The sequence below is a fragment of the Neovison vison genome, chromosome 2 (genome assembly GCF_020171115.1).
Source record: "Neovison vison isolate M4711 chromosome 2, ASM_NN_V1, whole genome shotgun sequence".
NCBI classification, from domain to species: domain Eukaryota; kingdom Metazoa; phylum Chordata; class Mammalia; order Carnivora; family Mustelidae; genus Neogale; species Neogale vison.
In genome coordinates, this window is record NC_058092.1 from 77,883,916 (window position 1) to 77,908,682 (window position 24,767).

General features: G+C 34.7%; 1 protein-coding gene across 3 annotated transcripts in view; it reads right to left on the reverse strand.

Annotated features, from left to right (window-relative positions):
• Positions 1–24,767, reverse strand: part of HFM1 (helicase for meiosis 1) — a 122,020-nt gene that overhangs the window by 71,467 nt on the left and 25,786 nt on the right. The window contains exons 6-18 of one of the 3 annotated variants that reach the window (XM_044238667.1): positions 24,284–24,354; positions 23,682–23,814; positions 22,729–22,880; positions 22,081–22,158; positions 21,707–21,865; positions 9,678–9,878; positions 9,506–9,594; positions 5,919–5,962; positions 5,710–5,811; positions 5,004–5,149; positions 3,968–4,062; positions 3,219–3,352; positions 2,394–2,441 (exon numbers count right to left, since the gene is read on the reverse strand). In XM_044238667.1, coding sequence (XP_044094602.1) covers positions 2,394–2,441; positions 3,219–3,352; positions 3,968–4,062; positions 5,004–5,149; positions 5,710–5,811; positions 5,919–5,962; positions 9,506–9,594; positions 9,678–9,878; positions 21,707–21,865; positions 22,081–22,158; positions 22,729–22,880; positions 23,682–23,814; positions 24,284–24,354 — 1,452 coding nt within the window. The remainder of the gene's footprint in view (positions 1–2,393; positions 2,442–3,218; positions 3,353–3,967; positions 4,063–5,003; positions 5,150–5,709; positions 5,812–5,918; positions 5,963–9,505; positions 9,595–9,677; positions 9,879–21,706; positions 21,866–22,080; positions 22,159–22,728; positions 22,881–23,681; positions 23,815–24,283; positions 24,355–24,767) is intronic. The other 2 variants (XM_044238669.1, XM_044238668.1) reach the window with 2 other exon arrangements.

Below are 24,767 nucleotides of genomic sequence, written 5' to 3' on the forward strand. Positions count from 1 at the left end.
TACTATATTACATTACTGAGCACTATTCTAAGCTTTGGGTTTACAGCAGTAAGCAAGACATGGCTCCTTCTCTATAGAACTTATATTTTATGGAAGAAAGGAATCAGTACAGAATTTAATAATAATGTTTCAGGCACTGAAATGTACTATGAAAGAAAATAAAGCAGAGAGAATGGACCTAGAAAATAAGAATTTTTTTAAAAAAGACTTTATTTATTTATGTAACAGACAGAGATCACAAGTAGGCAGAGAAGCAGGCAGAGAGAGAGAAGGAAGCAGGTTCCCTGCTGAGCAGAGAGCCTGATGTGGGGCTCAATCCCAGGACCCTGGGATCATGACCTGAGCCGAAGGGAGAGGCTTTAACCCACTGAGCCACCCAGGTGCCCCCAAAATAAGAATTTTTAAAGGTTTTAACTTTTCATGTATTTTTGAAATAAAGCTATGTAGCTGATTTAGTAAGGATATGTTCATCCTAATTTTCAACATAAGCATATCACCTTTCCAACAAAAGGAAAATAGCAACAATATCGTGGAAATTGTTTTACCATCCTCTCTGAAGAGGTAGATTTAATTAAGGTAGTCCAGAAAGGCCTCTCTGAGGAGCTGATATTTGATCAAAGATTTGAGTGAAATGAAGGTGGAGACCACAAGTAAAAAATATGAGAAGTGTTCCAGGAATAAGGAATAGAGTGGAAGGACCGGATGTGGAAACAAGCTTGGTGTATTTAAGGAACAGCAAGAGATCCAATTTATAAACAGTTGAGTGAAAGAGGGAGAAAGTAACAAGAAATGAAGCCAAGCAGGATGATACCAAAGAGGATTTGTGGGCTCTGGTGAAAGTTTGCATTTTATTCTAAGAGTGAGGAGGGAACTACTGGAGGATCATGAGCAAGAAAGTATAACCAAATTTAGGAATGCTAAGGATCCTTCCTAAGAGATTTAAGGCAGACCTCCCGAGATACCAAAATATTAAATTCAGTTATATAATAAACTTGGCCATTCTTTATAGGCAAAATATAGTTATCTGATAATGACTAAAGATAAGGCAAATATGAACTATGGTTCTGCTAATTTAACAAAAGTTAAATCATTACAATTATCAGAATGTAGCAAGACTATATTGGACTATCTTGGACTATCTGATTTCTTGTGTGTATTTGATTATTATGATCAAAATATATGTTTTAAAAACTCCATTACAAAATTGGTCAGTAAATAAAGAATAATACAACTCTTTTATATATCTGCTATATCTTCTCAATAGCACCATTATGAATATATGCTATTGCTTATCACCTTGTTTCAACAATATATTTGTTCTTTAGTCAAGATAATTTTACTGCTTCATCCTTAACTCTGCATCTTAATATACCATATGTGTATATCCAAGTAGAGAACAAATTAAAATTGGCTAAATATTTTCAGGTCTACAGTTTACAATACAAGTGCTCCTCCATATATGCATGTCTACTTCTTTATCTTTTTTTTTTTTTCCCCTTCAAGTTATTTTTGTACCACCCAGTGTGAGGCTCTGGGCCTCAAACTCACAGCCCCAAGATCAAGAGTTGCATTCTCTACCAATTGAGACAGTGAGGTATCCCAAAATTGGCTAAATATTTTTGGTGGATCTAAATTTTTTCTTTCACTGAAAGAGAATCTCAATACAAAGAAGAGCTAATACTTTCTAACCCTAATAAAGGCTCAAGAATTTTTTGATATTTGAAATGGCAGGTAATAAAGTATTAATTAACTGAAAAATTAAGCTTGGATTTGATGGGAATACATCATTAGTGCAGGTAAGGATAAGAAGAAGCCCATAATCAAGGTAGGCTTATATATTCAATTAAAATTAAACTAGAGGGCGCCTGGGTGGCTCAGTGGGTTAAGCCGCTGCCTTCGGCTCAGGTCATGATCTCAGGGTCCTGGGATCGAGTCCCGCATCGGGCTCTCTGCTCAGCAGGGAGCCTGCTTCCCTCTCTCTCTCTCTGCCTGCCTCTCTGTCTACTTGTGATTTCTCTCTGTCAAATAAATAAATAAAATCTTAAAAAAAAAATAAATAAATAAAATAAAATTAAATTAAACTAGAAAATGAAGAGTTGTATATCCATAGGCAGTATTTTCAAAGATGAGGGTTATTTTTAAATAAAAACAAATTAACATTATATAAAGGAAGATATTCTGATAGAATCAATAAATTCATTAATTAAGAAAAAAAGTACATGTGCTAAACTTTATTTGCATGTGAAAAAGAAATACTCCATATATTTTTTTCTGGAAACAAGTTTAATTTTTAAAAAGAATAATTTACCAAAGAGTATTCTTACTTTCACACTAACTTATTTTTTCATTAGAATTTATAAAATATAATTTTTTTACAAGGAAATGCATCTAACCTTGTAATTTTGCTTCAATTCCATCTTTGTTCAATCCAGATGCAAAACCTATAAAAGTTATGAAAATTCACAAAAAGTTAAAATAGAAAGGACTTAACTCATATTTATAGGCCCAAGTTAATTAGAAAAAAGTAGTCTAACTTAATCTTAAATAGGGGGAAAATAGCTTAATGAGTTAAAACTAGGCTTACCTATCTATAGAAAATAACCACTGTTATAAACAATTGGCTTTTTTATTGTATAACTATGACCATGCATACTGTATTTTTTTCCCTTGGAGACCTTAAAGTTTTGAACCTTAAAGTTTTGAACCTGTGTGCATTCGAATAAAACTGCAACAAATCAGGTTTTAATTTGATATTCAGCAATTCCAAGTATTTTTACTTTATAACATGTACCATTATGAAAGAACCTTCTAGAAGCAACATAACCAGATGTGTGTTAGCTTTAGAAGCAGGATGCACATCCAGCAGCAACAGCAATACTATATACTTTGATCTGAACACAAGTTCAGAAAAAATTCAAGAATCTTTTTACTTTAAAAAAATAATTTTAGGTATTTTTATTATTTTTATTCAAGTTAATTTTTTTCTAAAAGGTCTATATTTAATGGTGCCAATTTCAAACCTTATTAAAAGACTAGAAGTAAAACAGATAAAGGTTTCTCACATTTTTCTACTCTTGTTGCTAATGTACTTCTGAATGTTATTACTTTTTATTTCTGTTACCTATTACTGTCTATAATCTATTATGTGACTTAAAAGTATAAAAATAGACTCAACTGGCTTGAAAAATTTACTACTTTTTCAAATCAAAGTGACAAACCATAATGAGATGGATTTTTCAAGGCTCTGATATAAAGCAAAGTTGATCGTATCCATTCCAAAGCAATATTCACATCTGTGATGGTATGTAACACTATCTCTGCATTTAAATGTTCAATAAGATGTCTGTGTAAACTAATAGGGAAAAAAAACCTTTGTATTAGTAATATGTATTTCAATGCCATAACCTTACTTTTTAAAACTGCAATAATATTTTGAATAATTCAATAATTAAACATAATTAAAGAATATACTCATTGTTATATTAATAATTCATGAAAAATAACTTAACTTTCAAAAATATATAAGAAAATCATACAAAAAAGTCAGTTCAACTGTTAAAAAATTATAGACTTTTCTCTATCTCATGGCTCCAGAAGACATTATTACTTAAAAAGAGTAGAGACTGAATATTCTCTCAGAGTATTACAATCATATACTTTGCTAAAGGTTCCAGATTGTCTATCTATTATTAAACAAATTTTAAATATGTGAAAATTATAGTCTTATTACTAATTTGGCCTTTTATAACAAGGATACATACTACCACATGCTAGGAAACTAGTGAATAAAAATATTACACTGTCCTTTTTAACTCTTAGCTTCTTAAAAGGACACAAACTTTCTGCTTAGATTATTGAAAAGTTTTAAGACAATGGTCTTAGACAATCTAATCAAATTTGCTTTTAATATGTGAATAGGAAAAATCTTAGCAGTATTAACAACATTTTAGAGTATTTTTTGTATTACCTGCTTTCTATAGTGTCACTACAAGCTAACATCTGAATATATTTCTCTTTTGTACTTAACCGAGTCATAATAACTGCAGTAGCTGTAGTGTCAAACTGGAAAAAAAAAAATAAATAAACACACACACATACAGAGAAATGTAGTAAAAAGAGTACATGTTGGTACCAGTCCCCTTTAAGAATTCATAAATTTCATTTTACATTAAGCAGTGCCTGTCTTAAACAACAGGTCAAAAATGCCTTAAAAATGTTTCTGAATTTGAATGTTCACTGAAAATTTAATTTAAAACCTTCCAAGAGTATAGATGTAAAAATATTACTTTAGTTTCAACGTAACATAATTTTGGTAACAGTAAAATCAAAACAAACTTAGGCAACTGGATAAAAGTTCTAAGATTTGGTTTAGTTTACATATAATCTAATTGATCTTATAAAAGCTATGATTTATATAATATAATATTTTGACATTCTTTGAAAAGATATTCTTCCTAAATATTCCCCTACTAACTATAAGAATGACTTCTTTATTTAAATATTTACTAGAGCAGGACATGTTTCTTAAAGTATATAGGCTAGTTTTTAATTGTCACAATACCTGGGGACTGCTATTGGCATTTTGCCTTAAGACCTGGGGCTACTACACATTCTGCAATGTATGATAGTCCTAAACAATGAAAAATTGTCCCATCTAAAATGTGAATAGCATCCTCCTTCAGAACAAAAAACAAAAACCGAAAAAACCTCAAAAAAACCCAAACCCAAAAAACAAAAACCCACCTTTGATGGTATATACACATTCATCAACCAAACCAATAGCCTAGGGAAACTCAGAGGGCACAGAGGCAGCATCTTTCCTTCAGTGAGATTCATTTTATTTCTATGTCTCCATTAAAGCAGATTTTCTATTGCACTTAATTTTAAACCTAATCTGAATGTGAAATGCTGATCTGTTTAACAAAAAGTACACAAAAAACAAAAAACAGTTTTTGCTTACCTTATTTTAAAACAAGTTACAAAAATAAAATACTGTCACTTACTTGAGGTCGACCAGCTCTACCAATCATCTGCAGAATATCTGTTTCACTGTATTCTTCAAACATTCCTCCAACATAATGCATCGTAGATTTTATAATTACTAGGTGAGCAGGCAAATTTACTCCCATAGCTAAAGTACTGGTAGTAACTGTATCAGGTTAAGAAATAATAATTTCAAGCCATAATAACTCTATTGCTTCAGTAGAGATCATCTTATAAAATATATATTCTTATAAATATAATAAAAACTCATATATAGGGAATTTAGGAAAAACAAAAAGGAAAAGAACATCACTATGTAAACTAACATGTCTTAATCAAAAAATTATTGGGGCGCCTGGGTGGCTCAGGTCATGGGCTCAGGGTCCTGGGATTGAGCCCTGCGTCGAGCTCTCTGCTCAGCAGGGAGCCTGTTTCCCCCTCTTTTTTTGCCTGCCTCTCTGCCTACTTGTGATCCCTCTCTCTGTCGAATAAATAAATAAATAATCTTAAAAACAAAAAACTATTAAATTCTTACTCTTCAGGTAGCACTATTCAGTAGCATGATAACCAAAACTGCCAGAGTTTACTGCAAAATGTGTATAAGTAATTACATAATTTTAGATTCTTAGAAGAAAAGCAGAAATAAGTCAGAATACTCGAGCTTTTTTTTTTCTCTTAACTTTTCCAAAATATCTTATAATAGGCACAAGAATATGTTTTACTTACAAAGAACTGGTAGATCTCCAACAGTGAAAGCTCCTTCAACTACTTTTCTATCTGACAGCTCCATACCAGCATGATGATAAGCAACACCATGTATTAAGGTATCTATAACAGAAATGTATCATCTGTTATATGCTGTTAACATTTCATCCATAATTGACTCCTTTTATGTATGGCTGAAAATCCTATTCAGAAATAATCTCTAAACTTACCTCTCAGTTTCAAATCTCTTATGGAATATGCACACTTCTGTAACCTATTTTAAAAATACCAAAAAATTATTAAGAGTTATCCCCATTAACATAAAAGTGTAGTTTATTAATCATTTTGAAGCTACAGATATTAGAATATTTTCACAATACCATTGTTCAAAAATCACCTTTAAAAAGTAGAGAATACCTTTCATATTCAGAAGTCCCTAAATTTACAACTCAGCATAACAAGAAACAAGTTAAAAATGGGCAAATGACCTAAATAAACATTTTTCCAGTAAATTTATACAAATGGCCAACAATACATGAAAAGATGCTCCACATCACTAATCATCAGGGATAAATGAAGTCAAAATTACCTCACAGCTGTTAGAATGGCTAGTATGAAAATGACAAGAAATAACAAATGCTGGTGAGGATGTAGAGAAAAGAGAGCCCTTGTGCACTGTTGGTGGGAATAGTAAACTAATATGGACCACTATGGAAAACAATATGAAGATTACTCAAAAAATTAAAAATAGAACTATCACATTATCCAGCAATTCCACTTCTGGATTATATCCAAAGGAAATAAAATCAGTATCTCAAAGAGATATCTGTACTCCTTGGTTGGTTGCAAAATTATTCAGAATAGCCAACATATATAAACATATATAAGCCAACATATATAAACATATATGTGTCTGAGACAGATGAATAGATAAAGAACATCTGATACACACACCCACACATATACACACACAAACACACACAATGGAATATTATTCAGTCCTTAAAAAAAAAGGAAATTCTGCCTTTTTCAACATGGATGAAGTTAGCAGCCATGTTGCTAAGTGAAATTAGGCAAAATGGTAATAATATGGTAATAATAATATGGTAATATGATAGTCAATTCTCATGTTATCCCACCCTTGATTAAGAAACTGAAACTGGGGCACCTGGGTGGCTCAGTGGTTTAAAGCCTCTGCCTTTGGCTCAGGTCATGATCTCAGGGTCCTGGGATCCAGGCCCACATCGGGCTTTCTGCTCGATAGGGAGCCTGCTTCCCCATCTCTCTCTGCCTCTCTGCCTACTTGTGATTTCTGTCTGTCAAATAAATAAATAAAATCTTAAAAAAAAAAAAAAAAAGAAACTGAAACTGAAAACAGTAATGTGCCCCATGGTACACGGCTAGTAAAGTGGCAGCACTGAATTCCAAATCATGGTCCCTAACTTCACACTGTTTCTGTCCTTTTTCTTTTTTAAGACTGATTTCTTTATTTGAGAGAGAGAACAGTGGGGAATGGGCAGGAGAGAGGGAGAATCCTAAATCCTAAACAGACCCAGAGCCTGACCGGGGCTCCATCCCACGACCCCGAGATCAAGACCTGAGCCAGAACCAAGAATCAGTTGCTCAACAGCCTGCACCACCCAGCGTGTTACTAACACCAACATTTATTTCTAATACCAACATTTCATTCCTGGAAAATCAGGAATAAAAAAGTGGGGTGGAGGGGAGGAGGGAGAGACAAAGAGTGAAGAATGAAATGAAAGATGAGAAATTTTCCTTGAGTAACTAGGTAAAGAGTGGGAAGTAAGAAAAGGAGAAATATGATATATGCTTCTGTATAAGAAAATGATTATCTAAAACAAAATTAGCTAAGTTGGGTGCAGCAGACAACAGGGGAAAAGGGAGAGGATGGAATGGAAATTAGTTTCAAGGCTGCATGCAGGTTACCTATTTCAGTTTCTCACTCTTACAGATAGGTTCGGGTTCAAAATGCTATATTATTAAGTATTCATCTTAGGAAGTTATAGAATTAATTCTATATGAATAATGCTACTATTACACAAAGAATTCTATCAATTTTTATTAAAATTTCCTTCAGAGTTAGTTTTTGAGCAAGAAAGTAAGGCTCATTGCTTGACAACCACATCTGCTTCTGGCTAAAAGTCACATGGCCCAACTAGATCAACTAGCTTATTCACCCAAGTAGAAGGTCCCAAATTACTCATTGCTACTTACTGTCTCCTCACTCTATAACTATACTTTTTTTTAAAATTCCAGTTCACCTTTATACTATTACTAGTTTCATAATGATCTGGTAAATTGGTTTTTGAAACCCCATCTTTGCTAAAAACATTTAGAAAATTAATAATCAAAAATGTTAAAAAACCAAGTCCAGCTGGTATAGAAACTATTAATTGCAATTTAATTATAGAAAAGGATTTTGCCAGCAAAATGACCTAATGGATGCATACATTTTCCCAATATGCTTGATCATTGCCTTAAGTAGCCAAGAAGTTTTCTGGATTAAAACCAAAGGCTAAGACCAGGTGATTAAAAAAGAAACTTTAAAAAAAGGCTTAGGAAACATTCTCATTACAAGAATACTACCAATTAACTTCCTGAAGTTAACTAAGACATTCCAAAATACAGAAATATTTTGTTATTTGAATGCATTATACAACAGAAGGAGTATTTAATAAAAAGCTAAAGAAACCAGAGTACAAAATAGCTGAACATGTTAGATTTAGAAACCTTGGTAACAGAATCTGGGGCTTGATGGGCACAAAGAAGTCTTGTAGGAGTTACTAGAACGTGAGTGGTCAAAGGAGAATTGAGTCTCTTTTCCTGGTCTACACCAACTCAAAATGGCATCCCATTCATTTTCATTCAATATATCCAAAATAGAATCATGGTTCTCTCAAACCAACTCCTCTTCCAGTGTTTCCCCATCTTAGTTATACAGCACTCCCTGGTTGTTCATGCCATGTTTATCACTGACATCTCCCTCACCTTCCTCCACATAGGAAATCAATTACCAAGTCCTATTTATTTTTACTTCTAATTATATCACAAATATATCATTTTATCTCCATCAACACTGTCACCTCCTTAGTTCAAATCACTATTAGTTTCCAATAGTCTGAAATGCTCATACATATGCAACTGGAGATGTCAGTTAGGCACGGACTATAGACTAGAGTTCAGAATGGAGCTATAAATTTAGGAACTGACAGACATCTATTAATACAAGCATACATATATTCTTTGAACCCATGTGATAGACACAAATACCCAGGAGTGTGGAATTAGAAAGAATGAACCTTGGATAGAACCTCCAGAATGCCAACCTTTCAGAGCTGCATAGAAGAGGATTGAGAATGAGCAGCCAGCAAAGTAGGAAGAAACTTGGTAGAGGATGATCACGGAAGCATAGAGTCCAGAATTTTGAAGTAAGGTGGGAGGGATCAAATGTTTTAGAGGCTCCTGAGAGATCAATAGCAAGATTAGCTTTAGGGAAAGATTACAAGAGATACCAAATTCAAAGTGGATTAAAAAAAAAAAATGAAGACAGCAATATGAATAATCTTTCAAGAAACTGGCTAAGAAATAAAGAAGATAGGATCAGAGTGTCACTAAGATTCACTCTCTCACTTAATCTTCCAAATTATTCTTATTCTTAATTTATACCTGAGGAAACTGAGGCTTAGAGAGGCTGATTAACTTGAAAAGGTGAAATAACAAACCCAGTTTTCTCATCTCACCTAGATAATCCCTAAAAGTCTTCCCATCTCCAATAACAAAAAAAGAGAAAATGTACCTCTGTTTCTGTTCCACAGCCATGATAAATTTAGCATCTTTCACAAGAACAGAAGCAGCCTGTTGTACACCTTTCCTTGTTGCACAAAACTGAAAATAAATGAATAATTTTTGGATTGATCATATTAAAAACTGAACATTACACTCAAAAACAAGCAACTAACAATCCATACCACAAGTGTGGGTTTCTGATCAGAGTATGTTTGTATAACACTGGCAATTTTGTAGTTGAGGGTTAAATCAAACTTAAATTCAGTTTGGTTACTTCTGCAGGGGAATCCAAGAACTACTTTACGGAGTTTCACCGGCCTATGTCTCTCATCCATTTTCAGGCATACCGCAGGTCTTTCACCATCTGAAAGCCATTCTGCAATCTTTAAATGACAGAAACATATATTAAAAGTTCTTTCTAGTCAAGCTTTATGGCTAAACAATGCAATAACAGACCACTTTTAAAGACAAGGTATAAAAATAATTAAGCTGTCTTTTTCAGTATTATACATTCCAGTGATACTATTCTATTTATATATTGGTAAATATTATTAGTAACAGTATTTTAAGATTATTCCCACCTTTCAATATGCTAAACACCCAATTAATTATTATTATTTTGTTTTATTTTCCTTCCCAAGAGTCCAAAATAAAATTAAAATTGATTTTGTCAGAGAAACTGAATTTCTCACTATCATTATTAACCTTCCCATTTTTCAGAACTATGCCTAGATATGTATGACAGCTCTTTTGAGTTGTGCTAAATAATAGCCAAGGAGTAGCAAAGTAATGGTTGGCTTAGATTAGCAAGGGTTGACAATTTTTAAACAAAGAGCAAATAAATGTTTAAGAGATAATAGTGCTGAAAGTACATTTCAGACTCAATGCCTTAGTCATTTGTTAATTTCTGAAGCTGTGGTGAGCAATCCTTATCTTCATATAACCTGGTTAGTAATTGGGCTTTATGCCTGCTCTGAAACTGACCACTGCTTTGACAGGAAGATGGATTAATGAGTTTTAGTTGCAGGAGAAAGAAATATTAAAACGTTTCAAGGTTAACGTGCATGCAAATAAGGTCACACAAGAATTTAATTTGCAAGGAGCAGAAGGCCAAGGGTGAAGACCCTAATTTAGGAGAAAATTAACAAAGAGGATTTGTACAAAGAGACAGGAAAGTAGTACACAGATGTGGTGATTATCACAAAGGGCAAAAGAATTTCAAGAATTACAGAGTACTGATATTTAACAACTGCTTACAAATCAATAAAAGTTTATTATCCCAATGTGAAAAAAGGGTAAAGAACAGAGGAGAGACAAGATGGCAGAGGAGTAGCAGCCTGAAATGACATCAGAACCCAGGAGTTCAGTTAGACAGGTATCAAACCACACCTACAAACTCAACAGGAGATAGAAGAGAAGAAGAGCAGCAATTCTAGGAACAGAAAATTGACCACTTTCTGAAAGGTAGGACGAGTGGAGAAGTGAATCTGAAGTGATGGAAGATAGACTGTGGGGGGAGGGGCTGGCTCCCGGCAAGTGGTGGAGCAAGGGAGCACAAAATCAGAACTTTAGAAGTCTTGCTCCACTGAGGGACATCGCTCCAGAGGCCAAGCAGGTGTGGAGCGCTCGTGGGGACAGTGTGATCTCAGGTCCCACGGGGTCACAGAAAAGTCAGGGGTATCTGAGTGTGGCAGAGCTCCCAGGTATCAGAGCAGGGAAGACAACTACAGAGACAGAGCCAAAGAATGAGCCTTCAGATCAGGGTTACCTTAAACCATGATCCAAAGCACTGTCAGACCACTGCTCTTTGAGCAGGAATCCCACAAGGGGCAGATCCAGGGAGGCTTAACTTCCTGCTCTGGGAGGAGCAGTATGGCAAGAATCTGCTGGGTTTGGAGACTCCAAATAGGGTCATGTGCCAGAGACAGAAATGCTCAGTCACAGGCCAAGTGAGCTTGGAGTGCGGCTGGTGACCAGGGAGACAGGAGTATTGACTGCTTATCTCTGAGGGCCACTGAGGAGTGAGGTCCCGGGCCCTCACCTCCTCCAAGAAGATACTGGGAGGCCGCCATTTTCATTCTCGTCCTCCAAAGCTCTACAGAAAGCATTCAGGGAAAAAAAGTTCCAAGAGTGAACCTAAGCAGATTACTTAGCCCGGTCCCTGGCAAGGGCAGTACAATTTCACCTCAGGCAAAGACATTTAAGAATCACTACAACAGGCTCCTCACAAAGAAGATCAGCAAAACATCCAGCCAAGACCAAGCTCGCCTACTGAGGAGAAGAGCAGAACTCCAGAGCTAGGGGAAAGCAACACATAGAATTCATGGCTTTTTCACCATGATCCATTAGTCTTGCAAAGTTAAATGTTTTTTAATTGTATTTTTTCTTATTCTATTTTTAAAAATTTTCCTCTTTCCTCTTTCAATGTTTTCTAACTAGTTTGTCTTAACAATATCTTTCTTAAAAAAATCATTTTAAACATTCATTGTTATAGTCCTATTTATCCCTTCATTGTATTTAACCTTATTTTTTGCATACATATAGGTGTTTTTTTTTTCCTAAAAAATTGTGGGATACAATTTCTTCTAATAGATCAAAATATACCCTAATCTAGCACATGACTTTGTTCTAGTCTCCAGCCTAAGCACAATCCCTCCTCTTTTTTTTCCAACCAACTTATCAATTCCTTTTTTAGAATTCTTTTTTAAATTTTCATCTTTATAGTCATATTTCATCCCCTAATCATGTTTACCCTTATTTTTGTATATATATATATAAGTTTTTCTTTCTTTAAAATTTTGGGAGGTAGTTTCTTCTAAGAGACCAAAATAAACCCAAAATCAAGTGCATGGCTCTGTTCTATTCACCAGTCTAATATATATATGTATAGATATAATTTTTTTTAAATTTGTATTTCTTTTTTCCCCCTTTCTTCTCCCCTGGTTTTGGGTCTTTTCTGATTTGGTTAGCATATTTTTTTATGAGGTCTTTGCCACCTTTTAGTACGTATTCTCTCATTCATACATTCTTATCTGGATAAAATGACAAGGCGGAAAAACTCACCACAAAAAAAAGAACAAGAGGCAGTACCGATGGCTAGGGACCTAATCAATACAGACATTGGAATATGTCAGAACTACAGTTCAGAACAACGATTCTCAAGGTGCTAGCTGGGCTCGAAAAAGGCATGGAAGATATTAGAGAAACCCTGTCTGGAGAAATAAAAGCCCTTTCTAGAGAAATAAAAGAACTAAAATCTAACCAAGCTGAAATCAGAAAGCTATTAATGAGGTGCAATAAAAAATGGAGGCTCTTACTGCTAGGATAAATTAGGCAAAAGAGAGAATTAGTGATATAGAAGATCAAGTGATAGAGAATAAAGAAGCTGAGCAAAAGAGAGACAAACAACTACTGGACCTGAGGGGAGAATTCAAGAGATAAGTGATACCATAAAACAAAACAATATTAGAATAATTGAGATTCCAGAAGAAGAAGTAAGAGAGAGGGGGCAGAAGGCATATTGGAGCAAATTATAGTAGAGAATTTCCCTAATATGGCAAAGGGAACAAGCATCAAAACCCAGAAGGCACAGAGAATCCCCCCCTTAAAATGAATAAAAATAGGTCTGAACACCATCATCAAATAGTAAAACTTACAAGTCTTAGTGACAAAGAGAAAATCCTGAAAGCAGCTCGGGACAAGAAGTCTGTATCATACAATGGTAGAAATATTAGACTGACAGCAGACTTATCCAGAGAGACCTGGCAGGCCAGAAAGAATTGGCATGATATATTCAGAGCACTAAATGAGGAAAAATATGCAGCCAAGAATACTATACCCAGCTAGGCTATCATTGAAAATAGAAGGAGAGATAAAAAGCTTCCAGGACAAACAAAAATTAAAAGAATTTGCAAACACCAAACTAGCCCTACAGAAAATATTGAAAGGGGTCCTCTAAGCAAAGAGAGAGCCTAAAAATAGTAGACCAGAAAGGAAGAGAGACAATATACAGTAACAGTCACCTTACAGGCAATACAATGGCATTAAATTCATATCTTTCAATAGTTACCCTGAATGTAAATGGACTAAATGCCCCAATCAAAAGACACAGGGTATCAGAACGAATTAAAAAAAACACAACCCATCAATGTGCTATCTACAAGAAACTCATTTTAGACCCAAAGACACCTCCAGATTTAAGGTGAGGGGGTAGAAAATAATTTACCATGCCAATGGACATCAAAAGAAAGCTAGGGTGGCAATCCTTATAACAGATAAATTAGATTTTAAGCCAAAGACTATAATAAGAAATCAGGAAGGACACTATATCATACTTAAAGGGTCTTCCCAACAAGAAGATCTAACAATTTTAAATATCTATGCCCCAAACATAGGAGCAGCCAACTATATAAACCAATTAATAACAAAATCAAAGAAACACATCAACAATAATACGGTAATAGTAGGGGACTTTAACACCCCCCTCACTGAAATGGACAGATGATCCAAGCAAAAGATCAACAAGGAAATAAAGGCCTTAAAGGACATACTAGACAAGATGGACATCACAGATATATTCAGAACATTCCATCCCAAAGCAAGAGAATACACATTTTTCTCTAGTGAACATGGAACATTCTCCAGAATAGAGAAATCAGGTCTCAGCCCGTACCAAAAGATTGGCATCATTCCCTGCATATTTTCAGACCACAATGCTCTGAAGTTAGAACTCAATCACAAGAGAAAGTTGGAAAGAACTCAAATACATAGAGGTTAAAAAGCATCCTACTAAAGAATGAATGAGTCAACCAGTAAATTAAAGAATTCAAAAAATTCATGGAAACAAATGAAAATGAAAATACAACTGTTCAAAATCTGCGGGACAGAGCAAAAGCAGTCCTGAGAAGAGAATATATAGCCTTTCTCAATAAAATATATAGGACTTTCTCAATAAACAAGAAAGGTCTCAAGTACACAACCTAACCCTACACCTAAAGGAGCTAGAAAAAGACAGCAAAGAAAGCCTAAACCCAGCAGGAGAAGAGAAATAATAAAGAGAGTAGAAATCAACAAAATCGAAACCAAAAGAACAGTTGAACAAATCAATGAAACTAGGAGCGGGTTCTTTGAAAGAATTAATAAGATTGATAAACCCCTAGCCAGACTTATCAAAAAGAAAAGAGAAAGAACCCAATAAATAAAATCATGAATGAAAAAAGAGAGATCACAACCAACACCAAAGAAATATAACCACAAGAACATATTATGAGCAAATATATGCCAGCAAATTTGACAATCTGGAAGAAAGGCTCAGTGGGTTGAGCCGCTGCCTTCGGCTCAGGTCATGATCTCGGGGTCCTGGGATCGAGTCCCGCATCGGGCTCTCTGCTCAGCAGGGAGCCTGCTTCCCTCTATCTCCCTCTCTGCCTGCCTCTCCATCTGCTTGTGATCTCTCTCTGTCAAATAAATAAATAAAATCTTTAAAAAAAAAAATGGGTGCATTCCTAGAGATGCATAAACTACCAAAACTGAACCAGGAAGATATAGAAAACCTGAACAGACCCATTACCGGTAAGGAGACTGAAACAGTCATCAAAAATCTCCCAACTTGAGGCACTTGGGTGGCTCAGTGGGTTAAGCCTCTGCCTTCAGCTCAGGTCATGATCTCAGGCTCCTGGGATCGAGTCCCGCATCAGGCTCTCTGCTCAGCAGGAAGCGTGCTCCCCCCGCCCCCGGCTTTCCTCTCTGCCTACTTGTGATCTCTCTCTGTCAAATAAATAAATAAAATCTTTAAAAAAAAATCTCCCAACAAACAAGAATTCAGACAGCTTCCCAGGGGGAATTCTACGAAACATTTAAAAAAGAATTAATACCTATTCTCCTGAAACTGTTCCAAAAAATAGAAATGGAAGGAAAACTTCCAAATTCATTTTATGAGGCCAGCAACACCTTGATCCCAAAACCAGACAAAGACCCCATCAAAAAAGAGAATTACAGACCAATATCCTTGATGAATACAGATGCGAAAATTCTCACCAAAATACTAGCCAATAGGATCTAATAGTACATTAAACGGATCATTCACCACAACCAAGTGGGATTTATTCCTGGGCTGCAAGTTTGGTTCAACATCCTCAAAACAATCAATGTGATACAATACATTAATAAAAGAAAGAACAAGAACCATATGATACTCTCAATAGATGCTGAAAAAGCATTTGACAAAGTACAGCATCCTTTCTTGATCAAAACTCTTCGAAGTGTAGGGATAGAGGGTACATACCTCAATATCATCAAAGCCATCTATGAAAAACCCACAGTGAGTATCATTCTCAATGGGGAAAAACTGAGAGCTTTTCCCCTAAGGTCAGGAACATGGTGGGGCTGTCCACTATCACCACTGCTATTCAACACAGTACTAGAAGTCCTAGCCTCAGCAATCAGACAACAAAAAGAAATAAAAGGCATCCAAATTGGCAAAGAAGAAGTCAAACTCTCACTCTTTCCACGTGATATGATACTTTATGTGGGAAACCCAAAAGACTCCACTCCAAAACTGCTAGAACTCATACAAGAGTTCAGTAAAGTGTCAGGATATAAAATCAATGCACAGAAATCAGCTGCATTTCTATACACCAACAGCAAGACAGAAGAAAGAGAAATTAAGGAGTCAATCCCATTTACAACAGCACCCAAAACCTTTAGATACCTAGGAAGAAACCTAACCAAAGAGGCAACTGTAAAGTACTCATGAAAGAAACTGAGGAAGACACAAAGAAATGGAAAAATGTTCCATGCTCATGGACTGGAAAAACAAATATTGTGAAAATGTCTATGCTACCTAAAGCAATCTACACATTTAATGCAATCCCTATCAAAATACCATCGATTTTTTTTTCAAAGAATGGAACAAATAATCCTAAAATTTATATGGAACCAGAAAAGACCCCAAATAGCCAGAGGAATATTGAAAAAGAAAGCCAAAGTTGGTGGCATCACAATTCCAGACTTCAAGCCCTATTACAAAGCTGTAATCATCAAGACAGTGTGGTACTGGCAGAAAAACAGATGCATAGATCAATGGAACAGAACAGAGAGCCCAGAAATAGACCCTCAACTCTATGGTCAACTAATCTTCGACAAAGCAGGAAAGAATGTCCAGTGGAAAAAAGACAGTCTCTTCAACAAATGGTGTTGGGAAAACTGGGACAGCCACATGAAGAAGAATTAAAGTGGACCATTTCCTTACACCACACACAAAAACAGACTCAAAATGGAGGAAAGACCTCAATGTGAAACAGGAATCCATCAAAATCCTTGAGGAGAATACAGGCAGCAACCTCTTCAACCTCAGCCACAGCAACTTCTTCCTAAAAACATCATCAAAGGCAAGGGAAGCAAGGGCAAAAATGAACTACTAGGACTTCATCAAGATAAAAAGCTTTTTTGCACACCAAGGGAAAGAGTCAACAAAACCAAAAGACAACTGACAGAATGGGAGAAGATATTTGAAAATGACATATCAGATAAAGGGCTAGTATCCCAAAATCTGTAAAGACCTTCTCAAACTCAACACCCAAAGAACAAATAATCTAATCAAGAAATGGGCAGAGGACATGAACACACATTTCTGCAAAGAAGACATCCAGATGGCCAACAGACACATGAAAAAGTGCTCCACATCACTTGGCATCAGGGAAATACAAATCAAAACCACAGTGAGATACCACCTCACACCAGTCAGAATGGCTAAAATTAACAAGTAAGGAAATGACAGGTGTTGGCGAGGATGTGGAGAAAGGGGAACCCTCCTACACTGTTGGTGGGAGTGCAAGCTGGTGCAGCCACTGTGGAAAACAGTATGGAGGTTCCTCAAAAAGTTGAAAATAGAGTTACCCTATGACCCTGCAATCGCACTACTGGGTATTTACCCTAAAGATACAAATGTAGTGATCCAAAGGGGCATGTGCACCCTAATGTTATAGCAGCAATGTCCACAACAGCCAAACTCTGGAAAGAACTGAGATGTCCATCAACAGATGAATGGATAATGTGGTATATGTATATGTAATGGAATACTATGCAGCCATCAAAAGACATGAAATCTTGCCATTTGCAATGACATGGATGGAACTAGAGGGTATTATGCTAAGCTAAATAAATCAATCAGAGAAAGAAAATTATCATACCATCTCCCTGATATGACGAATTGCTGAGGCAGAGTTGGAGGTTTGGGGGGTAGGGAAGGCAAAAATGAAACAAGATGGGACTGGGAGGGAGACATACCATAAAAGACTCTTAATCTCAGGAAACAAATTGAGGGTTGCTGGGGATTGGGAGGGTTAGGGATATGGTGGTTGGGTTATAGATATTGGGGAGGGTATGTGATATGGTGAATGGGGTGAAGTGTGTAAGCCTGAGGATTCACAAACCTGTACTCCTGGGGCATAATAATAATACATTATATGTTAATAAAAGTAATTTTTAAAAAGGGTAAAGAACATGACCTAACAAGGTACAAAAAAAGAACTGAAAGTAATTGATTGATATATTAAAAATACTTACTTCACCGTGATACCCCCAGCTTTGGTTTTCTTTTTCAACATTTACGTGGCAATTCAGGGTCTTGTCTGGTTCCACACAAATTTTACAATTGTTTGTTCCAGCTCTTTTAAAAATGTCATTGGTATTTTGATTGGAATGGTGTTGAGAAGTATAGATTGCTCTGGGCAGCATAGACATTTTAACACTGTTTATTCTTCCAATCTTGAGCATAGACTGTTTTTCCACCTTTTCATGTCTTCAATTTCTTTTGTAAGTGTTCTGTAGTTTCTGGAGTATAGAACCTTTACCTCTTAGGTTGGGTTTATTCCAAGGTATCTTTCAGTTTTGGGTGTTATTTTAAATGAAACTGGTTCCCTAATTTCTCTTTCTACAGTTAGATTGTTAGCGTAATGTAAAGCAACTGATTTCTGTGCACTGATTTTGTATCCTGCCACATTACTGAATTGCTGTATGAGTTCTAGCAATTTGGGGGTGAAATCTTTTGGGTCTTCCACATAAAGTATCACATTACCCGATTCAAGCTATATTACAAAGCTGTGATCACCAAGACAGCATGATACTGGGACAAAAACAGACACACAGATCAATGGAACAGAATGGAGAGCGCAGATATGAATCCTCAACTCTATGGTCAACTAATCTTCAACAAAGCAGGACAAAATATCCAATGGAGAAAAGACAGTCTCTTAAATAAATGGTGCTGGGAAAACTGGACAGCAATATACAGAAGAATGAAACTTGACCATTCTCTTACACCATAAACAAAGATAAACTCTAAATGGATAAAAGACCTCAATGTGACATGGGAATCCACCAAAATCCTCGCAGAGAACATAGGACGTGACCTCTTCAACATTGGACATAGCAACTTCTTTCAAGCGAAACAAAAGCAAAAATGAACACTGAGACTTCATCAAGTTATAAAGCTTCTGCACAGCAAAGGAAATAGTCAACAAAATAAAGAGGCAATCCATGGAATGAGAGAAGATATTTGCAAATGGCAAGAACTTCTCAAACTCAACAACCCAAAAAACAAATAATCAAGTCAAAAAATGGGCAGATGACATGAACAGACACTTCTCCAAAGAAGACATATGAATGGCTAACAGACACATGAAAAAACGTCCAACATCATTAGCCATCAGGGAAATTCAGATCAAAACCACACTGAGATACCACCTGACACCAGTTAGAATGGAAAAAATTAAGAAGGCAGGAAACAACAAATGTCAGAGACAATATGGAGAAAGGGGAACCCTCTTACACTGTTGGTGGGAATGCAAATTGGTAAAGCCACTGTGGAAAACAGTACAGGGGTTCCTCAGAAGGTTAAAAATAGAGCTACCCAATGACCCAGCAATCCCACTACTGGGTATTTAGACCCAAAGGCACAGATGTAGTGAAAAGAAGGAGCATATGCACCCCAATGTTCATAGCAGCAATGTCCACAATAGCCAAACTGTGGAAGGAGCCTAGAAGCCCTTCAACAGATGAATGGATAAAGAAGATGTGATCCATATATGCAATGGAATATTACTCAGTCATCAATAAGGAAGAATACCCACCACTTGCATTGACATGGAAGAAATGAAGGGGACTAAACTAAGTGAAATAAATCAAGCAGAGAAAGATAACTATTATATGATTTCACTTATATGTGGAAGATATGGAATAGCATGGAGGACATTAGGAGAAGGAAGGGAAAAATGAAGGGAGGAGAATTAAAGGGGGAGACGAACCATGAGAGACTATGCACTCTGGGAAACAAACTGAGGGTTTCAGAGGGGAGAAAGGTAGGGGGATGCATTAGCCTGGTGATGGGTATTAAGGAGGGCCCATATTGCAATGAGCACTGGGTGTTATATGCAAACAATGAATCATGGAACATGACATCAAGGACTAATAAAATACTGTATAGTGACTAACATAACATAGTAAGAAAATATATTTACTTCAGTAAATATCAAAGCAGTTCAAATTTTTAAAATAAAGTACATTTTAAACAAGAAATGTGACAACTATTTATTTTTAAAGATTTTACCTATTTACTTGAGAGATAGAGCACATGTGTGTACATGTGTGCAAGGGGGAGGAAGAGAGGGAAGTGGGGAAGAAGACTCCCTGCTGAGTAGGTAGCCTGGATCGCAGGACCCAGGATCATGACCTGAGCCAAAGGTAGATGCTTAACCGACTGGGCCACCCAGGCACCCCGACAACTATTTAAATGTAATAATAACAATAATTTATTATAATATCCAGTGCTGGAATACAGAGAAATGGCTAATGGTGGAAGTATAAATGACTATACCATCTACTGAAAGCACTGTTTCCTTAGAGTTTTATATATCCTTTGACTCAGTTATTTCACATTAGACATTAGACACACCTAGAGAAATAATCATAGGGCACCTGGATGGCTCAGCTGGGAAACTGCCTTCAGCTCAGGTCATGATCCTGGGATCCCAAGATCGAGTCCTGCATCAGGCTCCCTGCTCAGCAGGTAGTCTGCTTCTCCTGCTGACCTCTCTCCTCTTATGTTGTCTTTCTCTCACTCTCTCTCTCTCAAATAAATAAAATCTTTAAAAAAAAGATTCTGGAAAAAAATCATGTTTTCAAAGATGTATTAACTTTAGCACCATTTATAATAGCAAAAATGGAAATAATCTTCCATCATTAAAGCAATAGATAAATTATAAAAGCCACATATAATTACATAAATAATTTATAATAAAACCACAAAAACTATATTAAAGAAGAATATCTAATGGCATGGAAATGTCTGTAGGTTACATACAAGTCATAAAAGAGCACACATAGTATGATTCTACCTATACATCTGGAAAGACGAACACTGGGTTTCTATTGACTATATATACTTAAAAATTTTCTCTGTTATTCTTGAATATGAACAAAACATGTTAACAGGAAAATGAATAATTTTGCCAAATTAAGGATAAATCAGGAAAAAATTTCCATTAGATTTGACAATATGGAACTATATTTGAAATTCTAAGTAGTAGAAGAAAAAAGTCCAACTATAGTAGGCTATGAAGTAAATAGGAGTGAGAAAAAATGAAACCATACTATTTTTCAAGAAGTTTGCCCAGATATTGAAAAAAAATTAGAACAAGCATAATACTGCATACAATTATTTATCTGTCTATGTACTCCATTAACCATGAGATCCTCCTCAAGGGCCAGGTCTATATGTTTTCACTTTTGTATCTATTATTAGTGCTTACCATAATGCCAGTCACATAGAATATGAAAAGATGGGTAGTAATCACCTAAGCAATTATTTTCATTCTCCACCATACTTTGCTATACAACTAAAGTCAGCTGATTACAACCACCATAATAAATTACTAGTCATTATAAGGTATCTGAAACCCATAAAAACCAAGACTTTTAGATACTAGTAAAGAACAGACTTGTAGCAATTATGTTTCATTAAACCAAATCAACCAAATATTAAGGCTTAATAATGCCATACCTATGAGATCTGACTATAACTTTCTACAACATACTTTCCTACTAAGTCATTTATGGGATTTATAGGGAAAAACCCTTACTTCCCCCTAAGATTAAAATGACAAAATATTTCACTAGTCATAAAAAAGTCCAATATACTAAAATTCTAACTTACATCCTCAGCATTTGGAATTGTTGCAGATACAGCTACAAATCTCATTGGAGTAATTATGGCACCATTTTCAGAAGCAGGAGATAAAGACTGTACAGTTTTCATTCTGCTAACTACAACTTCAAGAGTTGGTCCACGATTTTCATCTTTTATAACATGTACCTAAGAAAGAAACCAAGAAAAAAATGATTAACTATAAAAATAAAAAAACCTATTTAATTGATTAAAACCCATAATAATATTAACATCCTTAAGAAAATAAGACTTTCTACTTGAAGGGATAAAACAGAGTTTGGATAAAAATGTCTTATTTTTTTCTATCCATCCTAGTCATCATTTTATGTTTATCTTTGAAAATAAGTTGATGTGTTCACTACCTCATCAATGAGAAAGAGTCTAACCAGCTTGACCAAAGAGTTGTCTCTCCATTTTCTAGTCATGCTATCCCATTTTTCCTAAAGAAAAAATGCAAGTGGTTTAACATAAGAAATTATAATAAATATTATTAAGACATCAATAAAAATCTTAACCTGATACAAAGAATAGGCAATAGTTTAATTCATGTCTTAAAAGTATTCTGAAAAAGATTTAAAGATTAAAAACACTTTAAAGAATTTTGATAGTCTTATAAGTGCTTAAAAAACTAAACCCCCATTTATTTTTTACATAACCAAAAATATACAAAATTATAGTTTAAGTACCTTTTTTAAGCCCTATCAAGGTCCTCCCTCTGTAATACATAATACTTGGATAAAAGAATACAAGCAAAAAATATGATTGCAAATTATCCTCAATAACAAATTACCTATTCATATATTTTGCCTATTTTGCCCATTTGGTAGTTTGTCTTTTACTTACTGATAAGTAAGTATTCTTTATATAACCTGAATGGTAGTATTTTTTATGTTGCATTTTACATTGCATATATTTTCTTCTACTTTGTATTTTCTCTTAATTTTTATTCATGGTGAAGAGAAACATTTTCTAATAAACCAAGGAAATAACTGAGTATAAATAACACCTACTGGAGTTGTCATAATAATATGGGCATGCTGAATCTCAAATAGGTCATCCATTACTGTATCTCCAGTGAGTTCTTTACAATTCAATCCTATTGGTCCAAATTTTTCTTTCCAATCATCAAAACGCTGACTACACAGGGCTTTTATTGGTGCCACTATAACAATATAAGATATTCATTTTGAATGTCAGTGCAATTTTCAAATTACTTCCACAAACATTGGTTAATAAAGTTAAGATCAAACATCAAGGTGTTGCCTAGTACTTATAAATTGAAAGAGTTAACAATATAAGCATATTATTTAGAGATACAATCAGCAGGCTATACTAAAAATAGAAAAACAAGTAATTGTTCAGGGAATTGTAACTAAGAGCAGAAAGAGGTAAGGTAGGAGATTATGCTTTTCATTATAAGACTTTTTGTAATAAGCTATCTTTTTTAACCATGTACATAAATTACTTTGATGAAAAATTTTAAATATATACACACACACACATACATACACACACGTACACACACACACACACACACACACATATATATCTAAGAACAAAGAGTTCAGGTTACTAAGGAAATTTTTTAGAATTTCAAAATGTTTGAATTTATTGTTCTTGTTGTCCTTTAAAAAATAAACACATATTGTATGGAGCACTGGGTGTGTTGCATAAAGAATCTTGGAACACTGAAAAAAAATTAAATTAAAAAAAAGATCAAAAGGAGAAAAACAAAACAAAAAAACATGTAAAGGTCAAACTGTCAATTCAAATATTACTTTTTATTTACAACTGTGGGAAAATGTGTTTGGAATTTAATGTAACAGACAAGAGCAAATGTGACAGGTCTTCATTAAAAATGTATGGCAAACCAAATATTAACTCTTATGGCTTGAACTTTCTTACTTTTCTCAATGGTTTTTCATTATTATAATTAATTACTCTTATAATATATAATACTTACTATAAACAATTTTAATATTTGACCATGGCAATGGGACTTCCATTAATAATCTTGTTATAGCTAGTTCAAACACTACAGTTTTCCCAGAACCAGTTGGAGCACAAATCACAAAATTCCTATCTGTGTAAAGAAGCTAAAAAATAAAATTTAATCAATCATGGAATATACAGAATTTTTCATTCACACTCTCAATTTGTTAGAAAATATGTAAGAAAGACTTTCTGGAATAATAATTCAAATTATTTTTACCTCTAAACTTACTAAAATTCTAACCCTACTCTACATCCACACCCTCCCACAAAACCACCATTATTAAATAATTTATCATTTGTTTTATTTGTGAAAATAATATGTTAGACCTAGAAGAAAATAATTTCTTTAGCTTCCAGAAAAATTTTATAAATTTAATAAGTATAAACAAACCCCACCTATGAAAGTCACATACATTCATTTAGCAAACATTTTTTGAGTTCCTATAGTTTACCAGTCACTGAGCATGGCACTGGAAACATAAAGATGAATGTGATCTAGTCCTTGCCATTAGAGAATACACAATAAAATAAGAAGATGCAGATAAATAAAAATCATAATAAAATACTTACATCATCAAAGGCTTTGGATTGTATATAGTTGAAATATGGGAATTCCTTGAAAACACTTCTAAATTTTGCCGCTTAGAATAGCATTAAGGAGTCAAATATTTCAGAATTTTTAAGAATTCTTTACTTTTAATTAACTAATTAATTGGTTACTTTTAATATAAAATTCAATTAATCAATATTAACTTTGATAATATTTAATGATGAGGCTTTAATACTTGCTGTTTTAACATCATAAGAAAGGAATTAATAGATATAGAGGGAGTGACCAATATGGCAACATAAGAGGCTCCTGAACCTTCCCTCCTCCCACAGATGCACCAAACATATAGTTACACACAGAGCAATTCTAAGAAAAATCCAGAAATTAGTTAAGTGACTCTTACACACTGGGTGAATTAAAATGCCCACAATGAAATGGGTAGGAAAGGCTGAGACAACTCTTACCCTAACTCTCATCTTTGGCAAAGCATCATACAAATGGAAA